This window comes from Moschus berezovskii, chromosome 4, assembly GCF_049115385.1.
Source record: "Moschus berezovskii isolate FMDL1 chromosome 4, NW_MosBer_1.0, whole genome shotgun sequence".
Taxonomy (NCBI): Eukaryota; Metazoa; Chordata; class Mammalia; order Artiodactyla; family Moschidae; genus Moschus; species Moschus berezovskii.
In genome coordinates, this window is record NC_142463.1 from 46,655,017 (window position 1) to 46,677,344 (window position 22,328).

Sequence of the window (22,328 nt, forward strand, 5' to 3'; positions counted from 1 at the left end):
GTTTACTTAGAAAAGTTGACAATTACCCCCTTCTAATAATTCAAAAGTATTACAGGATTTCCCTCTTCATTATTGAGTCTCAAGATATAATTGACTTGTTAAAGCAGTGGTTCTTTACACTGGGTGCATATTAAAATCATCAGGGAGAAAATCTTTCCTTCCACAAAAAGTTTAGTGGCAGAAATTTAACTCTTATATTTTTAAAAGACAACTCTGCTCCCTTCCTAATCCTATCTTGCTTAGAGCGACTGTTGCTTGTACCTTAGCTTGTTTTTGTTTTACATAAACAAGTTGCCAAGGAAAGTGACTTTTTGTTAATTGAAATTTTGGGTAATAGTTGGGGGGGGGTAGTATTCCCATGAGGGCTTAATTTTTTTCTGTGTGAAAGTGCCCTGAGCGACCCTTAACTATTTATAATGCCTGGGAGTTTTAATTAGCTGTAGATGAAAGAGGACAGGGCATTTAGTAGGCAGGTCAAGAAAACTCATTGATTTTCAAATAGATGTACTTGACCATAATATTCTTTTGTCCCTGAAATGGACAATTTTTGTCTTTAACTCTAAAATGTTAGCCATAGTGAAAAGTTTTCCAAGCCAAAACTAGTTACTTGCTATTTGTATTTTTAAATGGCTAGTATTGATATGAAATAAATGTTGACATTTTGTGATCTGTTCAGACTGAGACTGATTTCAAACTGTTTTTAACTTGATGCATTATGAATTTAAACAGTGATTGTTCTGGGTATAATTTTCTATAGTCAGTTCTGTGGATAGTACTTTATTGAAAAACACTATATATTTTTGAACTGGTTAATACGTGTGCAGTTATGTATTTCTCTGCCTCTTATACTTTTGGAATGCAGGTATTTGTGAGTCATTCATTTGCGTTTTTGCTTATAATTTTTTCTTCTTTATGTTATCTGTGTATTTTTTAGTGATTCGCCTTTACCAGTCTCCTCCCGAGTCTGCTTTGTTAAGTTCCATGATCCGGATTCAGCAGTTGTGGCACAGCATCTGACAAACACTGTATTCGTTGACAGAGCTTTGATAGTCGTACCATATGCAGAAGGTTTGTGCTTTGTTTAACTACCTATGTGGGCATCCTATGATGACCATCTACCTCAGTGTAGTTTTAGAGTGAGCATTAGTAGCATGTTAAAAAGTCTAAGCTATTAACATTTTGAAACCCTTGTTATACTGTGGTCCATATTTTTTACATAAAGGCTTTCTAACTTAAAATTCAAAATCTGATTTGTTTTTATAAGATATTTAACCTCTTGCATTACTTTAAAACATTTTAAGTTCATTAAAACTACTTCCCTAATCATAATTCCTTAAGATACATCTACTTAGTTAATTTAATATTGTTTCATATAAATGTCCTGAAGGTGAACGGTTCACTTCATGAACATTTACACAGAAACCTTCAAATAAATGCATGATGATGTTTCTGTTTTGAATAAATGTGACCAGGTTGGTTTTATTTCCATAGTGACTCCTCTTAGTGATTCTTCTTACCAGTAACTTTAAAAAATATATCCCACATTGAATTTCAGTATACCAAGGGTCGCAATGGTTTTGGTTTTTATGAAGTTCAATATTTCCTATAGCTTAGGTGCCAAATGGGCACTGGGTGTTTTGTTTTATGCCAGATTTTCTTGTTCATTCTTGCTATATTTTCTAGAATATCTCTAAATAATAAATTCTTCTCTCTGTTATTTGTGTGTGTGATTTTTGTAGTGGAGAAGGCAAATGCAAAACTCTTCCAGATGACTGAAAAACAGTGGGTCCTCTGCAGCTACAGGGGATTCTAGACATTAACTAAAGGCCAGCAAGCACTCAAGTCCCCCAAGTGTTTTCCTGGTGTAACCATTTTGTTAACTACATTTTCTCTCTTTTTACATTTTAGGCTGTTAAAGTAATTTGGCAGAAAAATAATGAGCAGGGAAGACAACACTATTTTTATTCCACTTTGTGAAATTTTCTAAGACATACTTTATACTTAGCTTGTTCCCAGTGTACTGCTACTTTATTTGCTTTTTGGTAACTATAAATTTAGTGAAAGAAAGCACTGAAATATGTTAAAATTACTGGATTTTGTTAACATAAATGCTGACCAGGGTATAAATGCTTTTCCCTTTCCTTGGTGAACTGGTCAGTGGAAGCAGAATCTAGATGCTGTTAACTTTAGTTGCTGTCTTTGGATACTGATGTGAACATTTAAACCATTCCTTGTAAAAATTGTGAAATGTCTAGTCCTTAAAACTTAGAAAATTCCTCTGTGGTTTTCTAAAGAGATTAAATTGCATTCATGGATAAATTAAGGCATGCTGTATAACAGTAAATCTGTCTCCGTGATATTAAAGTGTATGAGCCCAGTTTTAAGGTTTTAAAGTGTATATATATATATATAGCGATAAACTTGTGAGTTAGTGTGTTTTGATTAAGCATTTTCTGTCAGTGTGCCTGTTGTTGGATGACTTACCATCAAGAGAAAATTTACAGAATTCAAATTTAGGATAAGTAAATGTAGAACATAGCTTTTGGAACAAGGGTCAAATCATGTGAGTAATTTGCCAAAACACTAGTTAGCTTTATAATTTTAAAAATTCTTTTTGGCCAAATATTATGTCATAGTTCCCAAGCCCTGAACATAATACAGTATATCATATAACAAGATTTCATAAATATTTTTACACCATAGTAATTTTTTTGGATTTGTTTTGAAACAAATATTTAGGGAGTAGATTATTAGAATTACAGAGCTATTTAGTTATAGAATCTATTAGTGTATTACTGGTATGGTATGCTGTATTAATGTTGCCTCCACTAAATAACTGATGTACTCAACCCTTTTGTCACCATTCACCCTGGTTTTAGCTTTTACATTGTGCCGTTGCTTCTTGGTCAGTGTTTTAGAATAATAGACACAAAGTCTACGGTAAGGAATAGTCTTTAACCGATAAAACTGAGATAGCTGAATTTGGAAGGAACTCTTAATAATAATGGATTTGGGGACTATTTAGGTTCCTTGGTTAATGTTTGTTTCTTTTGTCTGTTTCTTTTTCTTTCGTTTCTACACATTCATGCAGTATTTCATGGTTCTATCAAAGCAGCAGTAAAAAAAATACTCTTGACGCATGAAAATTAACTGGTGAGGGGCCTCATTGCTATTTTTAAATTGTAGTTTTATTTTTAAATAGTCTTTTTTTAATCAGAGGATCAGATGCATGACTTTTTTTTTAATGGATGCAGATCTTCTATCCGGTATCTCACAATAAATTCAAGAGGATATTAGTTTGCCAGAAATGTTGCAAATGCACTAATTTTAGCAAGATGTCGATACTTAATATTATCCTCTTGAGACATAATTTTGCATGCAAAATTATCCCATAATCTTTGTAGGTTTGTTAATAATGATGCATTAATGCCCTATATCTAAATCTTTTCCCTTCTCCCCCCCTCCATAACTCTTGGTATCTAAATTGATGACAGCTCTGACACAAGCAAGATAACAGTGCTGTGTAGTATACATTTGTTTATATTATCGGCACTTCTCAGTTTAGGTGGAAGGAACCATTACCTTTATTTAACAGTGGTTTTTCTTTTTTGTTGTTGTGTTTTACAGTTCTTTTCCCTGGTTCAGCCTGAACTATATACCAGGCCCTGCTGAAAATACCACCCAACAGTTTTCTTCTGCAGCTTATCCAGTTTCTCTTAAGTGCCCTGTACATATTGTATGTTTTATGATGAGATGCAGTTTCTTAATATGTATTACAGAAATACTACTGGTATTTGCAAATATGTAGTTTAATTGTATTATTGAACTCTCATTTTGGGGGCTTGGGCACATTAACAGATTAATCCATCTGTATAGGGCTTTTGCTGTTGGATAGAATTTAAATTGTCTACATAAATATTTGTCTCAGGACCCTTAGATTTTATCTGAATACACAGATTAGGCTTTAAAAACAGACATACATGTTGTTTTTGGCTTTAGGAGTTTGGCTAAGCTAGCTTTTGAACTGACACTATGTAGCAGCATTTTTTGGTATGGTTAGCATGGCACATATTGGAACATAAAGCATTTTACTGTACAGGTAAGGAATGTGCCATGTTTTACTTATTCTCTCTCTCTTTCCCTCTCACTCACTCCCACACACATCCTGTGTGTATTCAGAGACCTTCAGAAACATTCATATTCATTTTCATGAGTCAGCAAAAGCCCTACTCTTGATTCAACAGAATATTTCCTTTACATACTTTTTTCTCTTAATTTTTACAAAATTGTATGGTAGGTGTAAAAGAAAATCATAGTAACTGTACCATATTATTAACCCCTAAATCAAACTTTTTTTGTCTTGTGTATCTTGATTTTTCTGTGTGCTTTATAGTGAAGCAGCCGACACGAGTCGTTGTTCATAAAACAGCTTTTGAAAGTTGAGAGCACACCCCTGGAGAACCGACTGTGCTTGCTTACGTTTGGTTCATGACTTAAAAATCGAGTACAGGTGATGAAATCTTGGCAGTGTTAACAAAAAAGTAGTGTGTATTGTGCTATTTTTTTTTTACTCTAGAAACTTAACCATTTGTAGAGAAAAAGGAAACAAATTTTCCCACATTGAAGTTTCATTCTGACATAAAATTAATGATAAATAATCATAGAAATCAAGCTTTATATTTTAGCGAACATAAGTACTTTCAACAAACTCAGGTGGTGTATCAGGGAGACATTTTCTGGGTGTTTTTGTGTGTTTTCTGTCTTGCAGAAGAGTGTGTTCTAATGCATGGATGTTTCTCTGCAGGAGTTATTCCTGATGAGACTAAGGCTTTGTCTCTGTTGGCACCAGCTAATGCAGTGGCAGGTCTTCTGCCTGGTGGTGGACTCCTGCCTACTCCTAACCCACTTACCCAGGTATTAGTTCTATTGAATTCTTAAAGCATGGAAAGAAACACAGAATGGTGGATAACTCTAAATATATTTGTGTCTTTTTTGAGTCTTGTGTGATTCCACTTCACAGACTTGTCACATGGTCAGAGTATTGTAAAATTCTCTTGTATTGTAATCATAAGTATTAAAGTGGTAGTTTACATTTTAAGGACATTCTCAAAAATAATATATATCTTATCATTTTGTCACTGACTCAAAATCGCCCATAAGTCATGAGGCATATTTCTGTTGCACATGTTGTTTAAAATAGTATATGTTCATTTGGCCTGAGAAAATTAGGTGTGAAGTTAAGACTATTTTTTTCTTTGCCTATACCCTTTTATCTTTTGCTCTTGGGGTTTACATTACATAGATGACGTGAAGATGAATTTGAAGATTTTATAATAGTTGATCCTTGAACAACATGAGTTTGAACTGTTTGCTCCATTTATATGAGGATTTCTTTTTAACTAGTACACGGCTTTCCTGGTGGCTCGGGCGGTAAAGAATTTACCTGCAATGTAGGAGATTCAGGTTTGATCACTAGCTCGGGAAGATCCCCTGGAGAAGGGAATGGCTACCCACTCCACTCCACTATTCATGCCTGGAAAATTTCATGGACAGAGGAGCGTTGTGGGCTATAGTCCATGAGGTTGCAGAGAGTTGGACACAACTGAGTGATTAACGCTTTCACTTTGAATACATATTATAGTAGTACACAACCCAAGATTGGTTGAATCGAAATATGGGCCGGTGGATATGGAGAGCTGACTGAAGTTACAGGTCTATTTCGATGTTGCTCAATGATCAACTGTATTAACAGGATTTTAACTCGGTGATCGGTTAAATTACAGTATGTTTGCTACCTATACTTAATAAGTAATAATGAAACTAGGAGAACTTTACCACAGTGCTTGTGAAGAGGCTCAAACTGCCTGCAAAGTTGTAAGATTTTGCATTGTTTGTGTGCATTAAATGGACTGATTATGAGGAGTTCCTGGTGGCTCAGAAAGTAGAGAATCCTCCTGCAACGCTGAAGACCTGGGTTCAATCCCTGGGTCGGGATGATCCCCTGGAGAAGGGAATGGCTACCCACTTCACTATTCTTGTCTGGAGAATCCCATGGACAGAGGAGCCTGGCGGGTTACAGTCCATGGGGTTGCAAAGAGTCAGACACGACTGAGAGACTAAGAACATAAAACAGGAAATTACTCGGGAACTCTTAATGAACATAAGAATCTCAGGTATAGAAAGAGCCACTACTGCTGTGGCTAAGAAATGTAGTATTAGTTGATGAGTCACGTCAGATCCTTTGTGACCTCATGGACTGTAGTCCACCAGGCTCCTCTGTCCATGGGATTATCTAGGCAGGAATACTGGAGTGGGTTGCCATTCCCTTCTCCAGGGGATCTTCCCACCCCAGGGATGGAACCCAGGTCTCCCACATTGCAGGCAGATTCTTTACCATGTGAGCCACTAGGGAAGCCCTAAGGAATAAACTTAAGATTCACACTTAGTTGGGGGGAGGAGACCCCACAGCTTACAGACTTGAGCTAGTAATCATCCGACCCTTTAGAGGGAAAATAAAAAAAAAAACTTTACGTACTCTCCCAACCTGACAGTATAAGACATAGAAACACAATTTTAAATAAATACAATTTGAAATTTCACAGATTGGCGCTGTTCCATTGGCTGCTTTGGGAGCTCCTACCCTTGATCCTGCCCTTGCTGCACTTGGGCTTCCTGGAGCAAACTTGAACTCACAGGTAATTTAATATCCTTGAACTCTGAGCTCGGTTTGTAATTAAAGAATTTGCTTCATTCGATTTTAGTTTTGCATTTCAACAACAGGAGATAACCGACTGTTACATTGTAGTGATTTTTTTCTTACATAAACTTGTTAATGAGAGATTTAAAAGGTCACTGCATTAGCCCCTTGCCCATCAAAGAATTTCTCATTTTATGATGTTCAAAGTAAAGACTAGTTTCATAGGAAGCCACTACCACATCAGTGTTGCAAAGTCAGAATGCAAGTCATGAAAAGATAGGAATGTGTTCATAATTTGTTCTCTTGTCATTTGCTCACTTGGAAATTTTGGTTTTCCCTCATTGCAATTTAGATAAACTTTTCTAAAGTTCTTTATGAAACCTTTTGATTATTACACTGACTGAGCCCTTCGATTTTTGTTTTACATGTTTCCTTAAAATGTTACTTATCCTCAGGAAATCTTTAAATAAGCAGGAGCTAGTCTATAAAATCTGAACTGTTCAGCTTTATCATCTTTGTATTTAACTTGATAAAGCAGCTCTGGATATCCAGTACTGTAGTCATTATTGTCATCTGTTTATTTTTTTGCAGCTAGAAAATTTACTGTGACATATTTGACTGGCGTTACATTTCTGTTGGTCATTGTGGTGCTTGGGATATGTTAGCTTCTATTGGTTTGCCAGGTTGTTCTAGGACATTTCAACATACTAAAATTAAAATAGTAATCATTTATTATTCTGTGTTCTCATTTTTAATATTTTTATTTTCCAGTCTCTTGCTGCAGATCAGTTGCTGAAACTTATGAGTACTGTTGATCCCAAGTAAGAGCTTTTTTCCTTTTGTTTCTATTGATGATAGAAATATGTCAGTGTCTACAGATAGCAGTTATTTTTTGATAGCTAAAAGAAATTTATCTCAAGGTATGCAATACATAATCCTATTTTCTAGAAAGAAGAATCCAGAAGTAAGCCCATCTATAAAGGGTTTGGTGTAATTTTTAATCTTTGAAAACCATTGTAAATAGCTTAAACCAGAGTGTGCAGCAAGGCAAAATGGTTGTCTGAGGAGGCCTTACAAATAGCTGAGAAGAGAAGTGAAAGTCAAAGGAGAAAAGGGAAGATAGTACAGAATTTCAGAGATTACTTAGATAAGAAAGCCTTCCTAAGTCAACAGGGCAAAGAAACAGGGCAGAGAACAATACAATGGGAAAGACTAGAGATCTCTTCAGGAAAGTTGGAGATAGTAAGAGATTATTTCATGCAAAGATCGGCACAATAAAGGATAAAAAAGGCAAGGACATAAAGAAGAGGTGGTGAAAATACACAGGTGAGCTGTACATAAAAGGTCTTAAGGACACGAAAAAAATGATGATGTGATGATCACTTACCTAGTGTCCCATATCCTGGAATGTGAAGTCAAGTGGGCTTTACGAAGCATTACTGTGAACAATGCTAGTGGATGTGATGGATTCCAGCTGAGTTATTTCACTTCCTAAAAGATGATGCTATTAAAGTACTGCACTCAAAATGACATCAAATTTGGAAAACTGATCAGTGGCTATGGAACTGGAAACGGTCGGTTTTCATTCCAATCCCAAAGAAGATGAGTGCCAAAGAGTGTTCACCTACTATACAGTTGCACTTACTTCACATGCTAGCAAGGTAATGCTCACAATCTTTCAAGCCAGGCTTCAACAGTACATGAACCAAGAACTTCCAGATGTACAAGGTGATTTAGAAAAGGCAGAGGACCCAGAGAACAAATAGCCAATATCCATTGGATCATAGAAAAAGCAAGGGAATTCCAGAAAAACATCTGCTTCATTGACTATATGAAAACCTTGTGGATCACAACAAACTGGAAAATTCTTCAAGAAATGGGAATACCAGATCACCTTACCTGCCCCCTGAGAAATGGTTATGCAGGTCAAGAACCAATAGGACCAGACATGGAGCAACAGACTAGTACAAAATTGGGAAAGGGGTATTATATGCAGAGTACATCATGAGAAATGCCAGGCTGGATGAAACATAAGCTGGAATCAAGGTTGCCTTTCTACTACAAGTCAAGCTGTTTCTCAGACTTATTTCATGAATATCATCCTAAGGATTGTCTCAGGATGACGAATAGAGAGCTAAATGTTGTCTTCAGTTGGTTCATTTAAAAAATTATATTGACTACCTCCTATAAGCTTGTACCTTCATGGCATTTATACTCAGGAAGGGACACATTATTTAACTACAGTGAAGCATGTGCATCCACCTCGAGAAGGTACAGAGATGCTGTGGGAACATTATGACAAGAAGAAGAACTTGGCTTGAGATTCAGAGAAACCTGGGAGATAAGTAAGAGAAAGACAGAAGTGAGGGAAGCACTAGCCCAGAGTAAGAGTAATACTAAAAGTCACTGTCCTTTTGGTATGTTGAAAAGTTTTATTCATGCTGCCATTTATATGTCATACTTGACATATCACAGATTCTTGAGATGTTTTCATTAGTCATTTCTTGGTGTATTAAGTGAAAGTCACTCAGTTGTGTTTGACTTTTTGCGACCCCATGGACTATACAGTTCATGAAATTCTCAAGGCCAGAATAGTGGAGTGTGTAGCCATTCCCTTCTACAGGGGATCTTCCCAACCCGGGGGTCGAACCCAGGACTCCCACATTGCAGGCGGATGCTTCACCAGCTGAGCCACAAGAGAAGCATCTTAGTGTGTTAAATCTGAGCTGAATTCATTTTCTTCCTTTCTTTTTTGTTTTTACATTTTAATTGAAGGCTAATTACAGTATTGATTTTTGCCATACATAGATTTGAAACAGCCATGGGTGTACATGGGTTCCCCTTCCTGAGTTGACCCTCCCATGTCCTTCCCCATCCCATCCTTCAGTGTCATCCCAGTGCATCAGCCCTGAGCACCCTGTCTCATGCATCGAACCTGAACTGGTGATCTGTTTCACATATGATAATATACATGTTTCAGTGCTATTCTCTCAAATCATCCCACCCTCGCCTTCTCCCACAGAAAGACTGTTCTATACATCTGTCTCTTGCTGTCTCGCATATAGGGTCATCGTTACCATTCTAAACTCCATATGTATGCATTAGTTTACTGTATTGGTGTTTTTCTTTTGGACTTACTTCACTGTGTATAATAGGCTCCAGTTTCATCCACCTCATTAGAACTGATTTTCTTTTTAACTGGGTGAAAGTCACTGTCAGTAAGTGGGAGAGCATGTAGGGGGAGGCAGAACAGAATCATTTGAATTATAGTAGTTACTGGCATTTTTTCTAAAAATGACCAGGTGGAATCCAAGCATGTATCAACCATGAAGCTTATTAAGTAAAATATGACTAGTAGAGTTAAAAAATAAAAAACCTCCCCGAAGTCATTCTTATTTACATTTTACACTGCCCACAAATAACCACCATCCTCAACTTGGTGTCTGTAGTTTTTTCTCACTTTTATAAACCCTTAAGACTAAAGGCTAATAAACCTTTAGCCTTTTCAGTCAGGAATATCATAAGTAACTTTGGTATGTCATTGGCTTCTGCCTCAGTTTGTCATCTGCAAGCTTTTAAAAAGTAATTCTCTTCCCCACCAAAATTAGGATGAAGGAGAAAAGTTTTTTAAATCACACGAGGGAACATTCTGTTAATCAAACATCACTAGCATTATTATATTCTCATTTACTAACAATTCTTAGAAAGTATATGGAAAGTTCATGGATGTTCAGCAAAATTAGTTTTTTTATTTGACATATCTGCGTCTTTTTAAATGGCAAGTGCCATTTTACTATATTGTGTATGATTTTGTCAAAGTTATCATGGAGTCTTCTCACTTTTTTTCAAGGAGTATCTTAGTAAAATGATGACGGGAAACGTATACTTAATTGGATATAAAAATATGTTTTTAAATATGTCAGATGCCATTCTTTGTTCTATTCCAGATTGAATCATGTCGCTGCTGGTCTTGTCTCACCAAGTCTGAAATCAGATACGTCTAGTAAAGAAATAGAGGAAGCCATGAAGAGAGTACGAGAAGCACAGTCCCTAATTTCTGCTGCTATAGAACCAGGTAAATAGATTTATGCAATTATGTTTGGAATATGTTAAATAATACTTGAGTCATTTTCCCCTATATTGATAAAAGTTCATTTAAGGCAGTGATTCTAATTTCAAAGGGGGTTGCGTGGTATGGATAATTGTGGTCATCCAGGCATGTTTGGAAATACCTGGAGAAACTTAGTTGTCATGCTGGTACAAACTGCATCCAGTGGGTTGAGGGCCAGATATATGTTAAACATCTTACAGTGTTCAAGACAGGCACCTCCCAGTTCCTAAAACAGAATTATTTATTCTGAAACATTGGTGCCTAGGATTACCTAATGCTTTGTGTGGTATTTTAGTTGTTTTTAATTTGGGGGGGTTTACTGTTATTTTTAGTCATTTATGTTTGCCTAAGAGCGACTGAACTGAACTGAACTGAAGTTCAGGTATGACCTAAATCAAATCCTTTATGATTATATAGTGGAAGTGAGAAATAGATTTAAGGGACTAGTACTGATAGAGTGCCTGATGAACTATGGACAGAAGTTTGTGACATTGTACAGAAGACCGGGATCAAGACCATCCCCAAGAGGAAGAAATGCAAAAAAGCAAAATGGCTGTCTGAAGGCCTTATAAATAGCTGTGAAAAGAAGAGAAGCAAAAAGCAAAGGAGAAAAGGAAAGATGTACCCATTTGAATGCAGAGTTCAAAAGAATTGCAGGGAGAGATAAGAAGGCCTTCCTCAGCAATCAATGCAAAGAAATAGAGGAAAACAATAGAATAGGAAAGACTAGAGATCTCTTCAAAAAAATAAAGATACCAAGGGAAAGTTTCATGCAAAGATGGGCTCAATAAAGGACAGAAATGGTATGGACCTAACAGAAGCTGAAGATATTAAGAAGAGGTGGCAAGAATACACAGAAGAACTATACAAAAAAGATCTTCATGACCCAGATAATCACGATGGTATGATCGCTTACCTAGTGCCAGCCATCCTGGAATGTGAAGTCAAGTGGGCCTTAGGAAGTATCACTACGAACAAAGCTAGTGGAGGTGATGGAATTCCAGTTGAGCTATTTCAAATCCTAAAAGATGATGTTGTGAAAGTGCTGCACTCAATATGCTAGCAAATTTGGAAAACTGAGCAGCAGCCACAGGACTGGAAAAGGTCAGTTTTCATTCCAATCCCAAAGAAAGGCAATGCCAAAGAATGCTCCAACTACCACACAGTTGCACTCCTCTCACATGCTAGTAAAGTAATGCTCAAAAATTCTCCAAGCCAAGCTTCAGCAATATGTGAACCATGAACTTCCCAGATGTTCAAGCTGGTTTTAGGAAAGGCAGAGGAACCAGAGATCAAATTGCCAACATTTGCTGGATCATCAAAAAAGCAGGAGTTCCAGAAAAACATCTGTTTCTGCTTTATTGACTATGCCAAAGCCTTTAACTGTGTGGATCACAATAAACTGGAAAATTCTGAAAGAGATGGAATACTCTGCCACCTGACCTGCCTCTTGAGAAACCTATATGGAGGTCAGGAAGCAAGTTAGAACTGGACATGGAACAACAGACTGATTGCGAATTAGGAAGAGGAGTACGTCAAGGCTGTATATTGTCACCCTGCTTATTTAACTTACATGCAGAGTATATCATGCGAAACACTGGGCTGGAAGAAGCACAAGCTGGAATCACGATTGCCGGGAGAAATATAATAACCTCAGATATGCAGATGACACCACCCTTACGGCAGAAAGTGAAGAAGAAATAAGAGGCTGTTGATGAAAGTTAAAGAGGAGAGTGAAAAAGTTGGCTTAAAACTCAACAGTCAGAAAACTTAAGACCATGGCCTGTGGTCCCATCACTTCATGGGAAATAGATGGGGAAACAGTGGCTGACTGTTTCTGGGCTCCAAAATCACTGCAGATGGTGATTGCAGCCATGAAATTAATAGACGCTTACTCCTGGGAAGGAAAGTTATGACCAACCTAGACAGCATATTAAAACGCAGAGACATTACTTTGCCAACAAAGGTCCGTCTAGTCAAGGCTATGGTTTTTCCAGTGGTCATGTATGAATGTGACAGTTGGACTCTAAAGAAAGCTGATCGCCGAAGAATTGATGCTTTTGAACTGTGGTGTTGGAGAAGACTCTTGAGTCCCTTGGATTGCAAGGAGATCCAACCAGTCCATCCTAAAGGAGATCAGTCCTGAGTGTTCATTGGAAGGACTGATGCTAAAACTGAAACTCCTATACTCTGGCCACCTCATGTGAAGAGCTGACTCATTGGAAAAGACCCTGATGTTGGGAAATATTGAACGCAGGAGGAGAAGGGGATGACAGAGGATAAGATGGTTAGATGGCATCACTGACTCAATGGACATGAGTTTGGGTGAACTCTGGGAGTCGGTGATGGACAGGGAGGCTTGACATGCTCCAGTTCATGGGGTCGCAATAGTCAGACACAACTGAGCGACTGAACTGAAGTTGGGGTAGCCTTATATATATAGTCTTTTATTTGACCAAAAAAGCCTAATAAAGGTTCTTCTATTTACACCATTTGTTTAAAGAAAAGTAAATATATTATTATTTGCAGATTGTCTTTTTGAGATGAGATGAATGGTTGTCCCATTTTCTGCATATGTGTATTTGGATCTTTGGTCCTGATTTTTTTTTTATTCCGTTACAAACAATGCTGTATTCATTTTTTTCTTTCCAGTTCTTAATGGGATGGTTTTAATGTATATGGTATTAGACAATTGTATAATGGATAAATTAATACCAAATCTTTATGTGTATTATCTCATTTAACCAGGTTATTAAATAATTAACCCAGAGTCATATGGCAAGCAGTTTATATAGATAACTGACCTGACCTGTATGACTTCAAAACCAGAACACCATTTCTGTTTTCATTGAAAACTCATAACTGAAATGACTGAAAATGACTGACTTCTTTATGAAATTTTTTTTTGCTGCTCAAATTTTTGTTAGTTTGATATTTACAATAAGTTGAATCTATTAATGAAATGATAGAAATGGAAAAGAGGAACTCATTCTCACTTTGCGCATGCGGGCTAAGTCACCTCAGTCATGTCTGACTCTTGTAACCCTGTGGACTATGGCTTACCAGGCTACTCTGTCCATGGGATTCTCCAGGCAAGAATAGTGGAGTAGGTTGCCATGCCCTACTCCAGTGGATCTTCCTGACCCAATGCAGCTCCTGCATTGCAAATGAATTCTTTATTCTCAGTCACCGGGAGCCAGCATTCTCACTTTGAATGATAGTCCATATATGAAGAATGCAATGGCTATATTTCTCCTTCATTTTGTCCTTAGTTAAAGGAATTTATGTGTTATTTTAAACTACTAAATAGTAACAGATCATTCTTGCTCTGCTCTGTAAACTTACACAGTGTTGAAAATGAATGCAAAAGTAGAACAGAGATTAAAAAAAGAGCTGGTTTAGTTTCTGTCCCAAAGTATAGAAATGAGTGATTGAATGAGACATATCAAGGAAAGGAGCATAGAGTTAAATGAAGACTAAAAAGGAATATTTTGCTGGCCCAAGAATTTTAAATGTTTTTCTTCTGTTTTTATTATAAATATAAACATTTTACACTTAAGTGCAGTTTGGGGAGGTGTTATTAATTCATGAACATGTACGGAGCAGAGTTTTCATCTGGGTGAATTTAGCTTGTTTGGGGAAGGAGAACGTAAGGCATGCAAACAGGACTCATGGTTTAGAAACCTCTAGAGAGTAAAGAATGAGACAGGTGATTATTTTCATAGGTTGTTTTATGGATGACACTTCATAGCTTCAGAAACCTTTAGCTACCTGAATTTAAGGATCATATATTAAACCTGAAAACTAGGGTAATAAACTCTTAGAGTAACTCCTAAATGGAAATAATCTTTCTGCTTAATGATTTCTAAATCCAGATTCCTTTTCATTTAAATCCAGATAAGAAAGAAGAAAAACGAAGACACTCAAGGTCAAGATCACGTTCTAGGAGGAGGAGGACTCCCTCATCTTCTAGGCACAGGTAATTGACTGCTGTTTGGTAGTAAGTTCTTCCTTAAACAAAGGTAATTTCCCTATGTCACATATGCTGTTAACCTAATTAGCTCATGGTTACAGTGTTTTTGATAACTACTCCTATTTGCAGAGTATGTGAATTACTGTTCACGGGTATATAAATAGAGAAGAGATGGAAGATACTTTAAAATCACCCCCAAAAATATAGGGATAGGAAGAAGCCACTGGAATTCGAACACTAAAATGAATTAGTACTCTGGAAAGGACAATGACCTTGAAACTGTTGACTTGAATTCTAGTTCTGACGTATCACTGTACTCCTGACTTGCAACATGGAGGGTTGTTATGCAACCTTATCTTACCCCCATCTAAAGCTCGAATATTTGCAGATGACGTGTTTTGAGATTGCCCTTTGTATTACTGGATAAACTACATGATAGTAACTATTATTCTTTATCCTACCTAGAGTCAGACTCTGCAGGGTAAAAGGACCAGTGTATTCTCTTTCTCACATAACATACTTGTGTAGATCTGTAAGGATCTTTCCAGACCAATGACTCTCAAACTTGCTGATATTAGTACCTCTATACTCATAAAAAATGTAAGAACTCTAGTAAGCTTTTGTGTATGTGGTTTGTAGCATTAATGTTGGCCATAGTAAAATTTGAAACCATCTTTTGAAATAATAATGAATATTGAAACCCATTCGTATTAACTTAGCTTTGAAACAAAACTTTTCCCCAAAAAATTAAAAGAATGGCTTTGTTTACATCTTAACATCTTTGCAATTTCTTTAACATTTACCTTAATAGAAGATGTATAGGATTCTGCATTCAGCTTATTGTAGTATATTTTGGTTAATATATGTAGAAAATCTGACTTTACACAAATACGTAGTGAGAAGAGGGGAAAGTAATTTTGTAGTCTTTTCGGGTAATTGGGAGTAGTAGTCTTTGATACTGTACCAAAACTTGTAAAATCTGTTGATCCGTATTATACTTTTGAGTGGATCTTTTCACCAGGCATCCTTTTGTACAGTTATGCATTAATGGTTTGGAAAATGATTGATTGATTACATTATGCAAGTTTTCAAATGTTGACACTTTTACACAATATCAAAAGATGACTTGGTATTATCACCATACATCTTACCAGTAAACCCTTTTAAAATGTGAGGAAGCTGTCAGATTCACGATGGTGAGTTTAAGTTTTCCAAAGTTTAATTTTCTTCTGACAGCTCAGATTTTATTATTGGCAACAAATTTTTTTCCTTGAAATGATAAACAGTTCATTTTTCATGAAAGTGTCTACCAGATAACCCAAGTCTGAACAACCATGGTTTGTCAGTTCTTTCAGGTAGATGTTTCATGGCAAAAGCAATTAGGTAAGCTCACACTAAGTCACACAAGTGTCTTCCTTGACAGTCACTGAACTTAAAGTATCAGAAATGATTTATGCGTACTGTTCATTTCATTGCACGGAATGTTGCTGAAGGGACCAGATTTAACATTTCTAGTCAATAATGATACTACTTTAATAGTACTCAAGGAACTAGATTTAATAAAATTAATAGGTTTTACTGGCTCTTATCAAAGAGTCCTTGGTGAAAATGGCAGGATTTTCACTACAAAATCTTCACTACAAATGCCAATGAAAAATATGTAAACAGGTTCAGTTGCCACTACGTTGATTTGTAATAAGGAGATGCTTTTGCACCATTGGTACAAATGTCAAAGTGGCAAAGGCAGGGATTACCTTGTTATGATTCTGGGGTGGGAGGAATTGACCTTATAGCTCCCATAGCATTGTTACGTCATTTCTTAGATTGTGCCTTAGTCCATTTGACTGCTATAACAGGAGACCATAGACTGGGTTTCTTATAAACAATAGAAATTTATTTCTCACAGTTCTGGAATGTGGGAAGTTCACGATCAAGGTGTCAGAAATTTTGCTGTCTGATGAGAACCTACTTCCTCATTTATATTGATAGTTTGATATTTTTTCACTGTATCCCCACATAGAAGGATGGACCAGGGGTGGGGTATCTCTGAGTTTTTTTATTTTAATAATTTTATTTATTTTTGAGTGTGCTGGGTCTTTGTTGCTGCATAGGCTTTTATTTAGTTGCGGTGAGTGGGGCTACTCTGTAGTTACGGTGTGTGGGCTTCTCATTGCAATGGTTTTTCTTGTTATGGAGCACAGGTTCTAGCATGCTTGGGCTTCAGTAGTCATGGCACATGAGCTCAGTAGTAGTGGCTCCAGTCTCTAGAGCACAGGCTCAGTAGTTGTGGCTCATGGGCTTAGTTACACCATGGCATGTGCGATATTCATGGACCAGGGATGGAACCCATGTTTCCTGCATTGGCAGGTGGATTCTTTACTGAGCCACCAGAGAAGCCCCCTCTGAGACGTCTTTCATAAACGAATTCATCCTATTCATGAAAGCTGGGCCTTCATAACCTAATCACCCCAAAGGCGGCTCCTACCTCATAACATCATCACGTTGGGTATTTGGTTTCCTGTAAGAATTTTGGAAGGACACAGTTTCAGTCTGTAGCAGAATGTTACAGGGTGGTTCTGTCTGATGTGTTTGTGTCATCCACCTTCACCCCAGCCCATTTCATACTTAGAGATTTTCTTTCAAAAACCCAAATCTAGAACATCTGAGGGCTCCATTGAACCTTTAGAAGTTCCCTATTTCCTTAATGACACACAAAACCTTACTATTCATCTTAGTTTCATTTGCTACTCCAAAACTGCTAACTTAGTTATTACATTTGTTATGGTACTCTGTGATTAGTGATCATTGATGTTACTGTTGCAAAAGGATTATGGCTCACTGAAGGCTCAGGTGATGTTTAAAAGTTCAGTCACTCAGTCGTGTCCGACTCTTTGCGACCCCATGAATCACAGCACACCAGGCCTCCTTGTCCATCACCAACTCCCAGAGTTCACCCAAACTCATGTCCATCGAGTCGGTGATGCCATCCAGCCATCTCATTCTCTGTTGTCCCCGTCTCCTCCTGCCCCCAATCCCTCCCAGCATCAGAGTCTTTTCCAGTGAGTCAACTCTTCACATGAGGTGGCCAGAGTATTGGAGTTTCAACTGTAGCATCAGTCCTTCCAATGAACACCCAGGACTGATCTCCCTCCAGCACCACAGTTCAAAAACATCAATTCTTCGGCAGTTGAACAACAGTTTTTTTAATGTATGTACAAAGTTTTTTAGCCATAATGCTATTGCATACTTCACGGACTATACTATAAACATAACTTTCAATGTACTGGGAAACCACAGATTCATTGTGACGTACTATTACTGTGATATCCAGTTTATTGCAGAGGTCTGGGAGCAAACTCGGTATCTCTGAGCTGTGCCTATACTTAGAATACTAACTTTCCAGAACAAGTGCTTTCATGGCTTTGTTTAATACGTAAAAAAGAAGAACTTATATCTTTTGTATATAGGAGTTACATGCTAAGGCTTTCAAATACTAATTTTAATTATGATCATGAGAGAAAAGTCCTTTGGAACACTTGTAGTAACACATCGTAGCAGAAAGATAGTTACTATAAATCTTAGTATTTTAAGCATCTTGACATATAAAATGACCGTTACTGTCAATATGCTTTTTACTTCTATATAAATAATAATTAATAGTATATAATAATAATTGTCGTTCATTTGCTCAGTTGTACGCAACTTTGTAACCCCATGGATTGCAGCACGCAAGCTTTCCCTGTGCTTCACTGTCTCCCAGAGTTTGTTCAGACTCTTGTCCATTGAGCCGGTGGTGCCATCCAACCATCTCATCCTCTGTCGACCCTTTCTCGTCCTGCTCTCAATCTTTCCCAGCCTCAGGGTCTTTTCCAGTGAGTCAGCTCTTCTCATCAGCTGGCAAAAGTATTGAAGCTCCAGCATCAATCCTTCTGGTGAATATTCAGGGTTGATTTCCTTTGGGACTGACTAGTTTGATCTCTCTTGCAGTCCAAGGGACTCTCAAGAGTCTTGTCCAGCACCACAGTTCAAAAGCATTAATTCTTTGGCATTTAACTTTCTTTATGGTCCAACTCTCACATGCATGCATGTCTACAGGAAAAACCATAGCTTGACTGTGCAGACCTTTGTCAGTGAAGTGATGTCTCTGCTTTTGAATACACTGAAAAAGTGAAGTTGCTCAGTTGTGTCCGACTCTTTGTAACCCCATGGACTGTAGCCTACCAGTCTCCTCCTTCCGTCCATGGGATTTCCCAGGCAAGGGTACTGGAGTGGGTTGCCATTTCCTTCTCCAGGGGGATCTTCCCAACCCAGGGATTGAACCTGGGTCTCCCACATTGTAGGCAGATGCTTTCACCATCTGAGCCACCAGGGAAGTCAATGGTTTGTCATTTCTTTTCTTCCAAGGAACAAGCGTCCTTATATTCCATGGCTCCAGTCACTGTCCACAGTGATTTTGGAGCTCAAGAAAATAAAATCTACCACTGTTTCCATATTTTCCCCATCTATTTGCCATGAAGTGATGGCACCAGATGCCATGATCTTCGTTTTTTTGAATGTTGAGTTTTAGGCAGGCTTTTTCACTCTCCTCTTGTACCTTCATCAAGAGACTCTTTAGTTTCTTTTCATTTTCTGCCATTAGGGTGGTAGGTATCACCTGCGAATCTGAGGTTGTTGGTACTTCTCCTGGCAATCTTGATTCCAACTTGTGAGTCTTCTAGCCCAGCATGAAGTACTCTGCACGTAAGTTAAATAAGCAGGGTGACAGTATACAGCCTTGACATCCTACTTACCCAGTTTTCAGCCAATCTGTTGTTCCGTGTCCATTTCTGTTTCTTGTTGACCTATCTATAGGTTTCTTGGGAAGCAGGTAAGGTGATCTGGTATTCCCATCTCTTTAAGAATTTTCCACAGTTTCTTGTGATCTGTTCAGTCAGAGCCTTTAGCGTAGTCGATGAGGCAGAATTAGTAATTTTTCTGAAATTCCTTTGCTTTTTCTATGATCTTGTGGATGTTGGCCGTTTGATCTCTTGTTCCTCTGCCTTTTCTAAATCCAGCTTGTACATCTGAAATTTCTTGGTTCATGTACTGTTGAAGCCTGGCTTGAAGGATTGTGAGCATTACCTTGCTAACTAGTGAAATGAGCGCAGTTGTACGTTAATATGAACATTTTTTGGCATTGCCCTTCTTTGGGATTGGAATGAAAACTGACCTTTTCCAGTCCTGTGACCAACCATTGCTGACTTTTCCAAATTTGATGGCATATTGAGTGCAGCACTTTAACAGCAGTATCTTTTATGATTTGAAATATCTTAGCTGGAATTCCATCACCTCCACTAGCTTTATTATATAAAATATATGGTAATCTCTATGTTTCTCTAATTTTTAAAACCTTATATGAACTGAATGTTGAAGTGACTGCAGTGCAGTGCTGTTGAAAAATGACTTGTTTCAGGACCTTATAGTAAACTGATAGATGTAATACTTCTTACTAGATTTTTTAAGTCTTATATTATTATTCACTTCATTTAGAAGGAAACATGTGATAATGCATTTATAGTTTTTTACAGCCATTTTTTTTATACATTAGAGGTAAGAAATGTGTTACATGGTTTTGCTACAGTGATTAAGTTTAATTATTTTAAGCCAAATTTCTCAAAAGATGAACAGTAGCTAGTTCAAACAGCATCAATTTTTATTTTCCATAATTCTTTTATTAATTCTTCAGAAGAAAGTGATGGTTCTGATATACTAGAGGGTTAGTGTTTCACTCAAAATACATTAGTAGTACCTTTCATTACACAGTATAGCAGTTGTTGCTCAAGGGTACAGTTGGTGAATAAGGTAGACATTTATACCCCTATTCTTATGGAGCTTAAAGAAAGGTAGGTAAGCATTACTTGAAAATTTCCTGGGATACAGGCATGTTATTGAGACGGATTGTTTAGTTTCAGATATGGTCAAAATAAGTGATGTTCAAAATATAGTTAATGCATTTGATGAGACATTACTCCTAATGGGTTTTGAAACAGCCATTCTAGAGAATGATGGCAACACTATGGTAGCACAGCAATAAGAGTAAGTCAGTATTTAATTTATATGTCTACACTAAGGCACTGAGCTGGATTTTATAATTTTGCTTAAATTACAACTATTCTATGATGTAGGTGCTGTTGTTGTTTTTGTTTTTTTTGCTGAAGTAATAGCCTCAGGTTAAATAATGAATACTTTATTAACTGACTTTAAAAGGGAGATTTGAACACAAATCTTTTGCATTACAAAAAATGTCTATCCTTTGGCACTCTGAAAATAATAAAAGCAAAAAGTTTAAATTGCATTTGAAGTTTTTCACGGAAAGAGGTTAAATGGTTCACTAAAAGTTAAAATGACCACGTCTAAGCAAAGAACTGCCATTTGCTTTCAATTTTTCTTAAAATAGGGAAAAGGATCAATGACAACATCAAAAGGTTAATTGCACTTAACTAGAGAAAACATGGGGAGTGGAGGTGATAATGCAGTAGGCACAGAGAAACATGTCTTACATGGCAGGAAAGAGATGATCATACAATATTGAGGACACATGACGGTAAAAAGGGCAGTTTATAGTGAATTGTATTTATCTGTATCTGGCCTGCATTACTTGTATTTTTCTTAAACTGGAAATTAAAAGGATTGTATATCAGAGAACAGCAATTAGAATTCATAGAAACCAATACAGTATGTGGTTTCCTTTTGAAATACTGAAGTGGGTTACTATGCCCATTCTCCAGGGATCTTCCCAACTCTTAAGTCTCCTGCTTTGGCAGGTGAGTTCTTTACCACTAGTGCCTCCTGGCAAGCCCAAAATGGTAATGATAATAGTATTTACTGTTACTAGGTTTATTATGAAAGGAAATAAGTGAATATTGGTAAAGCATGTAATGGGCATAAGTAAGTATTTGATAAGTAGTAAATGGATTTAACTTGTAATAGTGAGAAATAAAATTAGGTACATTCTAAAATGTTGTGTAATTATGAAGTGATGCAAATAAGTCATTTTTTATTTTGCTTCATTTTCTAACAGTATTTTTAATTTTGTAGTTGTAGTATCAGTGGACAAAGTATGATTGGTTTGACAGGTTGAACAAAAGATTAAAAGGTGAGGAATTCCGGGTGTTAAAAGGTATTTTCTAACTTCTGGGATATCGGATGTTGTGTGGAATTAATAAATAAATAATGGCAGGAAATTACCCTCACTAGCCAACATGTCTGAATCTTTGGTCCTACACTTATATGAAATGATCACAAGTAGAGCTAGTCTTATGTACATATGTCTGCTTCCTTTTACTTTATAAGGCGGTCAAGAAGCAGATCAAGGAGGCGATCACATTCTAAGTCAAGGAGTAGACGACGATCCAAAAGTCCAAGACGGAGAAGGTCTCATTCCAGAGAGAGGGGTAGAAGGTCAAGGAGCACATCAAAAAACAGGTACAGTAGAAAACTAATATCAATGAGTGAGTAAAATTTCTCTGTAGTAAGAATTCTCAGCTGTTTCTACTGCCTTTTTTCAT

At 37.0% G+C, this 22,328-nt stretch overlaps 1 protein-coding gene across 4 annotated transcripts in view; it reads left to right on the top strand.

The window, feature by feature from the left end:
- SRSF11 (serine and arginine rich splicing factor 11) overlaps window positions 1-22,328 on the top strand; it is a 51,477-nt gene that overhangs the window by 19,513 nt on the left and 9,636 nt on the right. For 3 of the 4 annotated variants that reach the window (XM_055402289.2, XM_055402290.2, XM_055402291.2), the window contains 7 exons: window positions 935-1,068; window positions 4,805-4,914; window positions 6,603-6,695; window positions 7,469-7,518; window positions 10,645-10,772; window positions 14,706-14,787; window positions 22,114-22,245. In XM_055402289.2, coding sequence (XP_055258264.1) covers window positions 935-1,068; window positions 4,805-4,914; window positions 6,603-6,695; window positions 7,469-7,518; window positions 10,645-10,772; window positions 14,706-14,787; window positions 22,114-22,245 — 729 coding nt within the window. The other variant, XM_088835388.1, reaches the window with a different exon arrangement.